Source organism: Haliotis cracherodii, unplaced genomic scaffold (assembly GCF_022045235.1).
Source record: "Haliotis cracherodii isolate W230 unplaced genomic scaffold, xgHalCrac1.p SCAF_14, whole genome shotgun sequence".
Classification (NCBI taxonomy): Eukaryota; Metazoa; Mollusca; class Gastropoda; order Lepetellida; family Haliotidae; genus Haliotis; species Haliotis cracherodii.
In genome coordinates, this window is record NW_027266269.1 from 14,450,454 (window position 1) to 14,463,704 (window position 13,251).

General features: G+C 43.6%; 1 protein-coding gene across 1 annotated transcript in view; it reads right to left on the minus strand.

The window, feature by feature from the left end:
• The window catches only part of LOC139461020 (glutamyl aminopeptidase-like), a 167,858-nt gene that overhangs the window by 20,462 nt on the left and 134,145 nt on the right, over positions 1 to 13,251 (minus strand). The window contains exons 6-8 of the mRNA XM_071242502.1: positions 3,016 to 3,129; positions 1,314 to 1,448; positions 1,078 to 1,143 (exon numbers count right to left, since the gene is read on the minus strand). Coding sequence (XP_071098603.1) covers positions 1,078 to 1,143; positions 1,314 to 1,448; positions 3,016 to 3,129 — 315 coding nt within the window. The remainder of the gene's footprint in view (positions 1 to 1,077; positions 1,144 to 1,313; positions 1,449 to 3,015; positions 3,130 to 13,251) is intronic.

The following is a 13,251-nucleotide window of genomic DNA, read 5'->3' on the forward strand; positions in this document are numbered from 1 at the left end:
CGCAGGTCTTGTGGTGTGTGGGTCCGTCGTGTACAGTGGTGCCACTACTAAACGAGCTGATTCCCCAACTCCCGTTTTAATTCCTGGATGACGGATTCCCAATCCAATGCAGCCTCTAAAGCTGACAAAGGTTGTACTGGTGGATCCATTGCTTGCAGCATCGCCCAAGAATGTCCCAAACATATTGAAATGAATTGAAATCTGGACTCAAAGCGGGCCAAGGCAAAGTGTCAATAGCGTCCTTGCAGAAATGCAGTCACGGCACGATAACGATGGTGTCTATGGTTGTCTATGAACACAGGTCGAGTGACAAGTGCATGATTGTCAAACTGTGGCACAGCAACAGGATTAAGGATGTCCTGACTGTAACGATTACCGTTGAGATTGTCTCGTTCTGTGACCATGTCAAGTTTACAGTCATAACATACTCCTTCCTACACCAAACGGAAGCCCGAACCACACGGGACTGATGTACAATGTTCTTTGGGGTAAACGCTGTGTTTTCGTGTCTCCAAACCCGCATTCGCCCATCTGTGACGTGCGGCAGGTATCTGCCTTCATTACACCAATGGATCCGTCGCCACGTCCTCAGATTGCAATGACGCCCAGCCATACACCAAGACGTCGAGCCATACACCAATGACGTCGAGCCATACACCAATGACGTCGAACCATACACCAATGACGTCGAGCTTTGTTTCACGTGTCTGCCGGCGTTTACTAACGAGCCTGCTCTGTATGACATACATGCGTCGTGCATATCAATGCGTGCCATGGTTACATGTGCAAACTAAACAATAGAATAATTGCCGCTTAATGTTCCCTTACTTGCGTCAATGTTAAAATGCTTTTCCTGAAATTCGAGGGTACCATGCTTCACGTTCATATGTCAGTGTGTTTGGGCGACACGGTCAGTTATTGTCATGACTTTACTCGAGATCGACAGCCATGAATGAGTATCATGAAACTTGAAGTTTATAAATGGGTATATCACTGTTCTTTATTTTGTCAGACGGTGCTTAATTTATTTCAAGCTGTATAATTATATAAACATAACATCTATAGTGGCAGTGTTACCTGTAATCCTTCCTTGAAACTTTTCCATCCAATGAAACCTTGTAGCATCCTTAATACAGCCATGCCCTGAAACAAGCGGATATCACGTGGTATAGAGGATATCTCGCTATGTAGCTGGCATCATGGTGAATATGTGATATCATATAGAAATGCTGATATCACACTGTACAGACTGGGGAAAGCTGAGATCGCTCTTGTACTGTTTACCACGCTTACCTGTACGGCCTTGCACATACCTTATTGTAAGAAATAATGTCAAAGGATTGTTGAATATCGTTTGGATCTTCTATATCTGCCGACACCGGATGTGACGTCACAAGAGCGTCTTTAACCATGACTGGAAACATGTATTCCACCACTTGAATGGCAAACTGCGACAGAAAGGTTTGAAATATGTGAGTTCCACTCTCTATTACATAATTCACGAGAAAGATGGAGAGGCGTGTGACTTTGGGATAGTTCTGCATCTATAGTGAGCGAGCGAGAGAGTGAGTATGGTTTTACGCCGCTTTTAGCAATATTCCAGCAATATCACGACGGGGGACTCCAGGAATGGGCTTCACACGGCGTGACGGGTCCCAGCGCCCCTGTCTCTATAAGTATGTATACGATTACCGTCCATGTGATCCATCATTCAATCATGGTATACTTGCAAAATGACGCACGTCTTTATGGAAATATTTCAAGGGTCACGATGCTCGTTGATGAATCAACTTTGTATGAAGCCACATTATTGATATCAGGTTTTGAATTAAATATACATCATATATATATTTATTATAGTTACAACTGATGTCAGTAATGACAGAACATGTTTTTTTAATCAATTGGCCTGGAGCCTTTTCTCAATGCATATACATTGTAAGTATCGATAGCTCCTTTCCCAGTAGCCGGGCGTGGTGACACAACTGAATCAGCCCGCTGCCCATGATGGATACAATGTCATTGAGGCCAGTATTGTTCACACTTCTCATGTTTATATGGATATTAGACATTGTAAACCTATAGAAAGTGTGTTCTGTGTTGCGATTGGCTAATTTGGGTCACATGACCAAATGTCAAAGGGTGAAAATATGGTTTGCATTCCCTGAAGCAAGCAACCGAATCACTGTGTAGGAATGCAAACCTAGTTTTCACGGATTTTTGAGAAATAATGAAAATAAAATTTGAAAATAGAATTAAAATATGGAAGTAATAATCAAACAAAGCATTAATGAAAATAAATTTCTTCCTAATGGATGTAAGTTACACAAGTCTTCCCCTCTTGTCGAGTGGTAGCAGCCACGTGCACTTTTAGAACTTTTCGATGTTGACGCATCACAACTGTGATAGCTCGCTGAGTTAAAGAGTGCGACAGTTCTTTTGCAAATTGAAATACAAAATTAACATTCATAACAAATATTTTGACTTTCTCTATTCATGGGAATTATTGGGATTTTAAATCTTAATTAAAAAAAGTCATAATGAAATAATTACCAAAATCAGAACAGAACGTTCGATGTTGACGCCTCACAACCGAGTAAGTACGAGGTGTTAAAGAGTGCGCATGTTTTTTTTAAAAAAAAACAGTAGGTTTACAATATCGATAAATACTATTTGTGTGTCTATTTCCGGGATTTTATCGAGTATTTGCATCTTGGAAATGTTCATTCGAGCCCCTCGAGCTAACGCTTTCGGGTCTCGAGATGAATTTCCAAGATGCAAATACTCGATACACATAGTATTTATCTTCTAATTATAATTAGAATTTCAATTTCAACAAAGGGGTAACAGACTCTGAGTAAGGAACATATCAAACTAAGTAAAGTAATTATAGCTTAATATTATGAACATATTTTGACAACTGGCGAACAATTTAATTTGTTGAGTCTACCCAACTCTAATCAGGGATTGCGATAAGTAGGTGGTGCTGAACTGATGGGTAGGTCTTGGACTTACGACGTTCCATTCTGGGTAGGCGTTGTCCATGGCGAAGTACATGAGAATGCTGGCAAATCCTTCGTTCAGCCAAAGGTCATCCCACCATTTCATCGTCACCATGTTTCCAAACCACTGAAGCCAACAACACATGATTACCAAACTGATGGACATGCTGCTACCGCACTACATACTAGCACTACCCCCTCCCCTACCTCACTGCTCGACACCATGTACCCGCCCCGAATACACCCACCCCCTCCCCTACCTCACTGCTCTACACCATGTACCCGCCCCGAATACACCCACCCCCTCCCCTACCTCACTGCTCTACACCATGTACCCGCCCCGAATACACCCACCCCCTCCCCTACCTCACTGCTCTACACCATGTACCCGCCCCGAATACACCCACCCCCTCCCCTACCTCACTGCTCTACACCATGTACCCGCCCCGAATACACCCACCCCCTCCCCTACCTCACTGCTCGAAACCATGTACCCGCCCCGAATACACCCACCCCCTCCCCTACCTCACTGCTCTACACCATGTACCCGCCCCGAATACACCCACCCCCTCCCCTACCTCACTGCTCGACACCATGTACCCGCCCCGAATACACCCACCCCCTCCCCTACCTCACTGCTCTACACCATGTACCCGCCCCGAATACACCCACCCCCTCCCCTACCTCACTGCTCGAAACCATGTACCCGCCCCGAATACACCCACCCCCTCCCCTACCTCACTGCTCTACACCATGTACCCGCCCCGAATACACCCACCCCCTCCCCTACCTCACTGCTCTACACCATGTACCCGCCCCGAATACACCCACCCCCTCCCCTACCTCACTGCTCGACACCGTGATACTCGTACTCCGGATACTGACTGACATGACGTCTCACTAAAATGTGAAGGACTGGGTTTTTTTATGGGAGTACTTTCGTTCTTGAAATAAGTTTGTGAGCCACGGTGATAGTTTGACATGTGTAGATTATTAGGTCCTATGTATACGTGGACGACGGTCGGCCACACAACCACGCTGTCGCTGACCACTAAACTTCCCTGATTCACTCAGGCGAGAAACAATTAACGTCTTCATATCCCGACGTTAGATTGAACATTTCGGCAACATGGCCACTCCAAGATCCGTTCTTAATCAATATTAAGCAATATATCTGACTGTGTTAAATCTAAAGTATATGTTATATACAGTACTTCTGGCACAACCTGCAAGTCCATGAGGTTGTTGGAACATGCGATAGCTTGTGTATAGTTAACATTATTATTCTCTCACTATTGCTGTGGTGTTGATTATGTCATCCTGTTGAACATAATTGTGTTGTTTTACGTTTTACATCCTTTATTACCCATGTGGTAAAGATGCAGGTGGTAAGATACTAAATCCGTACATCACACGTGTGTCGTACAAGGTTGACCTCGTTTTATTCGTTTTCACTGGATAACCGTGACCTCTGTCTCACCGGGACTACTTTTTACATTCATAAAAAATAGCGTGACGTCATTTGCTTTCTCAACTACAAAGCAGACAGCGAGAGACATATTTAAACACACTTTATTAAACCAAACAAAATGGTCACACGCATTAAATTCGCTTTGCATTCTATATTAGGTATGCATAGAGCTACTGCAGACATTATTTAATCGAGCCATGCACATTCATATGCAATGTTTACCGATGGATCGAGGGTACCTATGAGTCTGACGCACCTGACCACTTTTGCGACTTTCAATTTGATTTAACGTAAAAGGTTAACTGTGGTGAAATGAAGTCAGCTTAAACTATATGGACAGACATCTAGACTTTCGTTTGATGCTCCGGTTGTGCCACATACACGACTGCACGACCAGAACACTGAAGGTGAACATTTCCGATACAAATCATTCGAAAACTCCATAGAAGTGTGCCTGACTTCTGATTATGTGAACCAAAACATCCAAAATGTGAACAACATATGAACAGCGTAAAACGCTGAGAGTAGATGACGGTTGTTGTTTTCTTATTCAGGTGGTGACCTTGCCCTTCGATCCTTCGAAGCTGTCACTGACATGCAAACAGAATTGAGTTTGTTGATTTTCACGCCTTCAGTATAGGGTGGTACAATTAACATGAATGTCTTCGTCGAGCACTCTGATTTCCCTCTTCAGCTGATAGATCAAGAAAACCGAACCATTTTGATTGCACAGCCGGGACCCAGGCAGTGCTACCGACTGATCGTGGGTCTGATATTCAAAGCGCGGCGCTAATGTGACTTTTAAAATTTTCTTATACGTGTCCTGCGAACTAACAACAATGCTCTTGAATTACTACAAGTTGAAGAAATTATTCCAAAAGGATCTTGAGCGTCGGTGCTGTTATGTTTGCAAACACAACTGCAGGTGCATGTTGTTAATGCGTATGCATAGAAATGTCAACAATATATCAATATTCATACGCGACCAGATTTTGCAAAGGGTTTCAGTTTGGTCTGTCAACGAACGAAATTTATTATGTAATTGCACTTAAATATACATTTAACGTGGGTAATAAATAAAATACCACACTCGTTCTCGTTAGATACCATTTTTTACGAAACTCGTGAACTTTCTATGGTATCTGACCGAGCGAAAGCGAGGTCAACTGCAATAGAAAGTTCAAGAGTTTCGTAAAAATGGTGTCTAACGAAAATGAGTGTAGTATTCTCTATATATCTTGTGCGAATACCTACTCGGGGTATGTATTTAGGTAGATGTGAGGACGCGTGCCTTCAAATTAGATGTCCCAAATCAACGCGTAACACTTCGCCAAACGGAAATAACAAGAAGCGGATCTCCTACAAAAACTCTCACCTTTAACCTCTTTGAAGAGTGAAGGTTGGGGAAATAAACCTATAACCAAATGAGAAACACCCGGATGTTGAGTTATCAATTGCATGCGGGTAAAATATTATGATTAGTTTGTATGACTACAGGCTGTGAAATATTGACTTCAGTTGGTTGTGACAGAGCGGATCCAATAAAATAAGAAACCTGTTGAGAGAAATTCAGCGTCATAGGTTTAAAGCCAGTGTTGTTATGACGACCTTGTCTGACAGTAGTAGTAGTAGCAATAGTAGTAGTAGTAGTAGTAGCAGTAGTAGTAGTAGTAGTAGTAGTAGTAGTAGTAGTAGTAGTATCCCGCATACGACATCAAGCCTAACCTGCCTTTTCTGCATATATGAAATTTGATGTAGCCCCACTGTCGATTAAACACCTCTTATATTATGTAGCATCCGAGTGCTTTAGTGCGACCAGTCTACAGTGGGACAACATCAAACTTCTAAACACAGCAGGTTAACCTCCTTCGTACCAAGACGACAAGACACCCTTGAACACGGTGCTCTCTTGGTACACGTGATAATACGTGGGTACAGAGGTCCGCAATCTTAGTTATAAATGTAAGAAATATTAAAGAAGTTCAAGAATAAAATACTCATATCATAATTTTGACTAATTCAGCCTAACGGTTCAAAACACACTATCTTTCAAGAAGAGGTGAGGTGAGGTGAGGTGAAATTGGGTTTAAAGTCGCTTCGAAGATTATTGCACTTATATTATAAAGCGAAGTGCATGCACGTGTATGTGTGTGTGTGTGTGTGTGGCTGCTTGTACCTTCCGCTCTCCGCTCGGACGCTCTACCTCACCACCACGGAGGCGGTCTCCTTCAAGTAGAAGTTAACTAACCTTTAAAAGACATGTGTTTTACTTGCATGTTTGCACTGGCTGGATTCATCCAAGTCATTTCTTGGAAATCAACATGACATTGTAGAGGTAACAGGTTGACGAAACAGTAAAAACATGCTGAGCGAATTTGTTTCTCAAAACAAATGATTAAATAACCTAATTCTAGTAAGTTTTAAGTAATACTTATGTAGCAGTTGGTTTGAAATGATTCCCCAAAGGTAATACATATTACGAATGATTGAACATCCATTACTCGTCGTGAAGGAAACAGTGACAAGTTGGGAAACATGCATACATGTTGAAGACACTGCTTATCACAGGACAGGGTTATGTAGGAAACAGTGACAAGTTGGGAAACATGCATATATGTTGGAGACACTGCTTATCACAGGACAGGGTTGTTTAGGAAACAGTGACAAGTTGGGAAACATGCATACATGTTGAAGACACTGCTTATCACAGGACAGGGGTGTGTAGGAAACAGTGACAAGTTGGGAAACATGCATATATGTTGGAGACACTGCTTATCACAGGACAGGGTTGTTTAGGAAATAGTGACAAGTTGGGAAACATGCATACATGTTGAAGACACTGCTTATCACAGGACAGGTCTGTGAAGAAAACAGTGACAAGTTGGGAAACATGCATACATGTTGAAGACACTGCTTATCACAGGACAGGGTTGTTTAGGAAACAGTGACAAGTTGGGAAACATGCATACATGTTGAAGACACTGCTTATCACAGGACAGGGTTATGTAGGAAACAGTGACAAGTTGGGAAACATGCATATATGTTGGAGACACTGCTTATCACAGGACAGGGTTGTTTAGGAAACAGTGACAAGTTGGGAAACATGCATACATGTTGAAGACACTGCTTATCACAGGACAGGGGTGTGTCGGAAACAGTGACAAGTTGGGGAAACTGCTTATCACAGGACAAGGGTGTGTCGGAAACAGTGACAAGTTGGGAAACATGCATACATGTTGAAGACACTGCTTATCACAGGACAGGTCTGTGAAGAAAACAGTGACAAGTTGGGAAACATGCATACATGTTGAAGACACTGCTTATCACAGGACAGGGTTGTTTAGGAAACAGTGACAAGTTGGGAAACATGCATACATGTTGAAGACACTGCTTATCACAGGACAGGGTTATGTAGGAAACAGTGACAAGTTGGGAAACATGCATATATGTTGGAGACACTGCTTATCACAGGACAGGGTGATGTAGGAAACAGTGACAAGTTGGGAAACATGCATACATGTTGAAGACACTGCTTATCACAGGACAGGTCTGTGAAGAAAACAGTGACAAGTTGGGAAACATGCATACATGTTGAAGACACTGCTTATCACAGGACAGGGTTGTTTAGGAAACAGTGACAAGTTGGGAAACATGCATACATGTTGAAGACACTGCTTATCACAGGACAGGGGTGTGTCGGAAACAGTGACAAGTTGGGAAACATGCATACATGTTGAAGACACTGCTTATCACAGGACAGGGTGGTGTAGGAAATAGTGACAAGTTGGGAAACATGCATACATGTTGAAGACACTGCATATCACAGGACAGGGTGGTTTAGGAAACAGTGACAAGTTGAGGAAACATGCATACATGTTGAAGACACTGCTTATCACAGGACAGGGGTGTGTCGGAAACAGTGACAAGTTGGGAAACATGCATACATGTTGAAGCGACTGCTTATCACAGGACAGGGTGGTGTAGGAAATAGTGACAAGTTGGGAAACATGCATACATGTTGAAGACACTGCTTATCACAGGACAGGGTGGTGTAGGAAACAGTGACAAGTTGGGAAACATGCATACATGTTGAAGACACTGCTTATCACAGGACAGGGGTGTGTCGGAAACAGTGACAAGTTGGGAAACATGCATACATGTTGAAGACACTGCTTATCACAGGACAGGGGTGTGTCGGAAACAGTGACAAGTTGGGAAACATGCATACATGTTGAAGACACTGCTTATCACAGGACAGGGTGGTGTAGGAAATAGTGACAAGTTGGGAAACATGCATACATGTTGAAGACACTGCTTATCACAGGACAGGGGTGTGTCGGAAACAGTGACAAGTTGGGAAACATGCATACATGTTGAAGACACTGCTTATCACAGGACAGGGTTGTTTAGGAAACAGTGACAAGTTGGGAAACATGCATACATGTTGAAGACACTGCTTATCACAGGACAGGGTTGTGTAGGAAACAGTGACAAGTTGGGAAACATGCATACATGTTGAAGACACTGCTTATCACAGGACAGGGGTGTGTCGGAAACAGTGACAAGTTGGGGAAACTGCTTATCACAGGACAGGGGTGTGTCGGAAACAGTGACAAGTTGGGAAACATGCATACATGTTGAAGACACTGCTTATCACATGACAGGGGTGTGTCGGAAACAGTGACAAGTTCGGGAAACTGCTCATCACAGGACAGGGTTGTGTCGGAAACAGGGACAAGTTGAGGAATGGACATCAGCTGCAATGATGGATGACCTTTGTGCCCTGCATGGACGAACACATTTTGTTACAGTGCAGTTTGTAAGTATGAAGGAGGTTGAATATTCCACAGACTGATGGCTTCGCCATGAATATTAGCATACTGCGTCTCCATGCACACCATGTTAGCCGCGTCTTAATAGATTATAGCGAACACCATTTGAAGGTGTCACGCTAGATTTCCATGTTTTGCAGACGCGTTATAGTAGAAGCTGTAAATTCCTAAATGGGATCGGAAACAGGAGCATTTTGTGACATATTTTCTTTGATATTTAAATTGGTATTGTCAGTTTGGACAAGATCAATTTATCAGGTATGCGTATATTGAGCTGAGCGTTCACCGGAGACATCGACAGTCGATAGCAATCAGTGAAAACGCTCGTTCTCGGGAGTTATCGTGTGTCCTCATGGGATTGTGCGAGACATACATTGTTTGGGGATAATGAATATGTGACTGTCAGCCCCTTGATAAGAGAAGAAGTATTTCACAAGAGCGATTGTGTCCGTGTGAAAACTTCACAGTGGAAAACCTGTAGCATGTCTCGGTCGTCAGTGGAATACAGTTAAAAATACAAAGTGTTCACATGATACATGGAGAAGAAATAAAAATATGCTTCTTGGTTACAGCGTGTGCTAATATTATGCTGGGATGCTCCAGGTTCAGCGATGTGTTGATATATCACATGTTTACATGTCTGTCCTTGATTATATGTCACCTGCCATCACCATGTGTCTTTATTGATACAAAATCAGTTCAGATTGACCTTTCACAGGAAAAAAAACCTGTCCGTACTAAAGAGCCATAGACCTCTCGTGAGACGAGTAACCTGTCTGTATTGAAGCGGCATAGACCTCTCGTGAGACAAGTAACCTGTCTGTACTAAAGAGCCATAGACCTCTCGTGAGACGTGTAACCTGTCCGTATTGACGAGGCATAGACCTCTCGTGAGACGAGTAACCTGTCTGTATTGGAGAGCCATAGACCTCTCGTGAGACGAGTAACCTGTCTGTATTGAAGAGCCATAGACCTCTCGTGAGACGAGTAACCTGTCCGTATTGAAGAGCCACATACCTTTCGTGAGACGAGTAACCTGTCTGTATTGAAGAGGCATAGACCTCTCGTAAGACGAGTAAGCTGTCCGTATTGAAGAGCCATAGACCTCTCGTGAGACGAGTAACCTGTCTGTACTAAAGATCCATAGACCTCTCGTGAGACGAGTAACCTGTCTGCACTAAAGAGCCATAGACCTCTCGTGAGACGAGTAACCTGTCCGTACTAAAAAGCCATAGACCTCTCGTGAGACGAGTAACCTGTCTGTATTGGAGAGCCATAGACCTCTCGTGAGACGAGTAACCTGTCTGTATTAAAGAGCCATAGACCTTCGTGAGACGTGTAACCTGTCCGTATTGAAGAGGCATAGACCTCTCGTGAAACGAGTAACCTGTCTGTATTAAAGAGGCATAGACCTCTCGTGAGACGAGTAACCTGTCTGTACTAAAGTGCCATAGATCTCTCGTGAGACGAGTAACCTGTCTGTACTAAAGTGCCATAGATCTCTCGTGAGACGAGTTACCTGTCTGTATTGAAGAGTCATAGACCTCTCGTGAGACGAGTAACCTGTCCGTACTAAAGAGCCATAGATATCTCGTGAGACGAGTAACCTGTCTGTATTGAAGACCCATAGATATCTCGTGAGACGAGTAACCTGTCTGTACTAAAGAGCCATAGACCTCTCGTGAGACGAGTAACCTGTCCGTACTAAAGAGCCATAGACCTCTCATGAGACGAGTAACCTGTCTGTATTGAAGACCCATAGATATCTCGTGAGACGAGTAACCTGTCCGTATTAAAGAGCCATAGACCTCTCGTGAGACGAGTAACCTGTCCGTATTGAAGAGCCATAGACCTCTCATGAGACGAGTAGCCTGTCCGTACTAAAGTGCCATAGATATCTCGTGAGAAGAGTAACCTGTCTGTATTAAAGAGCCCTAGACCTCTCGTGAGACGAGTAACCTTTCTGTACTAAAGAGCCATAAACCTCTCGTGAGACGAGTAACCTGTCTGTACTAAAGAGCCATAAGTAATAAGTATGTGGTACGTGACGGGTGTCATCATGGACTAGTTCACGTCAGACTGCGGAGATGACAACAATCAATGAGTTTGATGCCCGGTGAACAGCTCACCTTTCCTGACGTGTTCTTGTTTTCATTTTGCCTTTTTTTAAATAGTTGTTAACAAAGAAATACTGGAGATGAATTTGGAGTGTGTTGGTGAAATCACATGTGTATACACAGTTGAAGAGTACACACTTCCAATGGAGACCCAACTGCGTGTGGGTAGATATTAAAGATCAAATGTTCCAAAATCCAGGATTATTGATAAGATGCGCATTTATCCTTGCTCTGGTTTGTTTCATCTAGTTGCAAGTGGCAGTAGACCGCGAGCCTGCATCCATTGTATTCCAATGGAGTGAAGACGTTCTCCCCCAGGTTATCATCAACCTTCAGTGTTCTTTTGTTGGAAAAAACAACATTTGAAGTGTGTCACAATAGCAGCTTCACCGTTTACTCTTTCTCTCTCAGTCGATACTTTTGTTATCTCCATGGCATGATTTGTGCGACTGAAACCGGAATCGACTATTTACTCAAGAAGTTTCAACATCAGGCTAACTCGTCCTACTGTTCACAGATGTAGAAGGTCAGGAACGTGCTCAACATTTGTCTTTTGTCAGGTGGGCAGTTACATCAGAAGTACTACATTTTGCGAGGGAAATCAGATTGAATTCGGGCGAAAATGGAAAAGCAAAATCAATTGTTTGCATGAGGGGCGACTACAACATCAGGTAATTACATGGGGGGACGCTACATCAGTGGAACACACGGTAAGATGGTGACACGTGGTCCTGTGCACAGCGCACAGATCACTAATCAGGTGAAGTTAATCAACGTCGGTCTCGGAGAGTAGTTGGATGGGTGACCACGTTCAGCAGCTTGACTCCTGAGAGTTTCTAGGACTTCGGTCCTGCCATACACTGATGCACATGTACCAGATGGGGTGTCTCCCTTTGCAAGTGGCATTGTTCGAAATATGCCTGTGTTCACACAGCAGTGAGTGGGTACCCGGTAGGATAAGATGGTAATGTGGCTGTTATCCTTCTAGCGCCTCACAGGTAGCTTCCCGTCGGACATCAGATGGAATAGATGACCCGCCTGTCGGACATCAGATTGAATAGAGGACCTGAATTACAGCCTTCAGGTGGAATCGCTGACCTGTGAGTCGGTCATCAGATTGACTAACTGATCATGACTTGTGTGACGGTCATCAGATGGAATAGATGACCCACCTGTCGGACATCAGATTGAATAGAGGAGCTGAATTACAGCCTTCAGGTGGAATCGCTGCCCTGTGAGTCGGTCATCAGATTGACTAACTGACTTGTGTGACGGTCATCAGATGGAATAGATGACCCACCTGTCGGACATCAGATTGAATAGAGGACCTGAATTACAGCCTTCAGGTGGAATCGCTGACCTGTGAGTCGGTCATCAGATTGACTAACTGATCATGACTTGTGTGACGGTCATCAGATGGAATAGATGACCCGCCTGTCGGACATCAGATTGAATAGAGGACCTGAATTACAGCCTTCAGGTGGAATCGCTGACCTGTGAGTCGGTCATCAGATTGACTAACTGATCATGACTTGTGTGACGGTCATCAGATGGAATAGATGACCCACCTGTGGGACATCAGATTGAATAGAGGACCTGAATTACAGCCTTCAGGTGGAATCGCTGCCCTGTGAGTCGGTCATCAGATTGACTAACTGACTTGTGTGACGGTCATCAGATGGAATAGATGACCCACCTGTCGGACATCAGATTGAATAGAGGACCTGAATTACAGCCTTCAGGTGGAATCGCTGACCTGTGAGTCGGTCATCAGATTGACTAACTGATCATGACTTGTGTGACGGTCATCAGATGGAATAGATGACCCA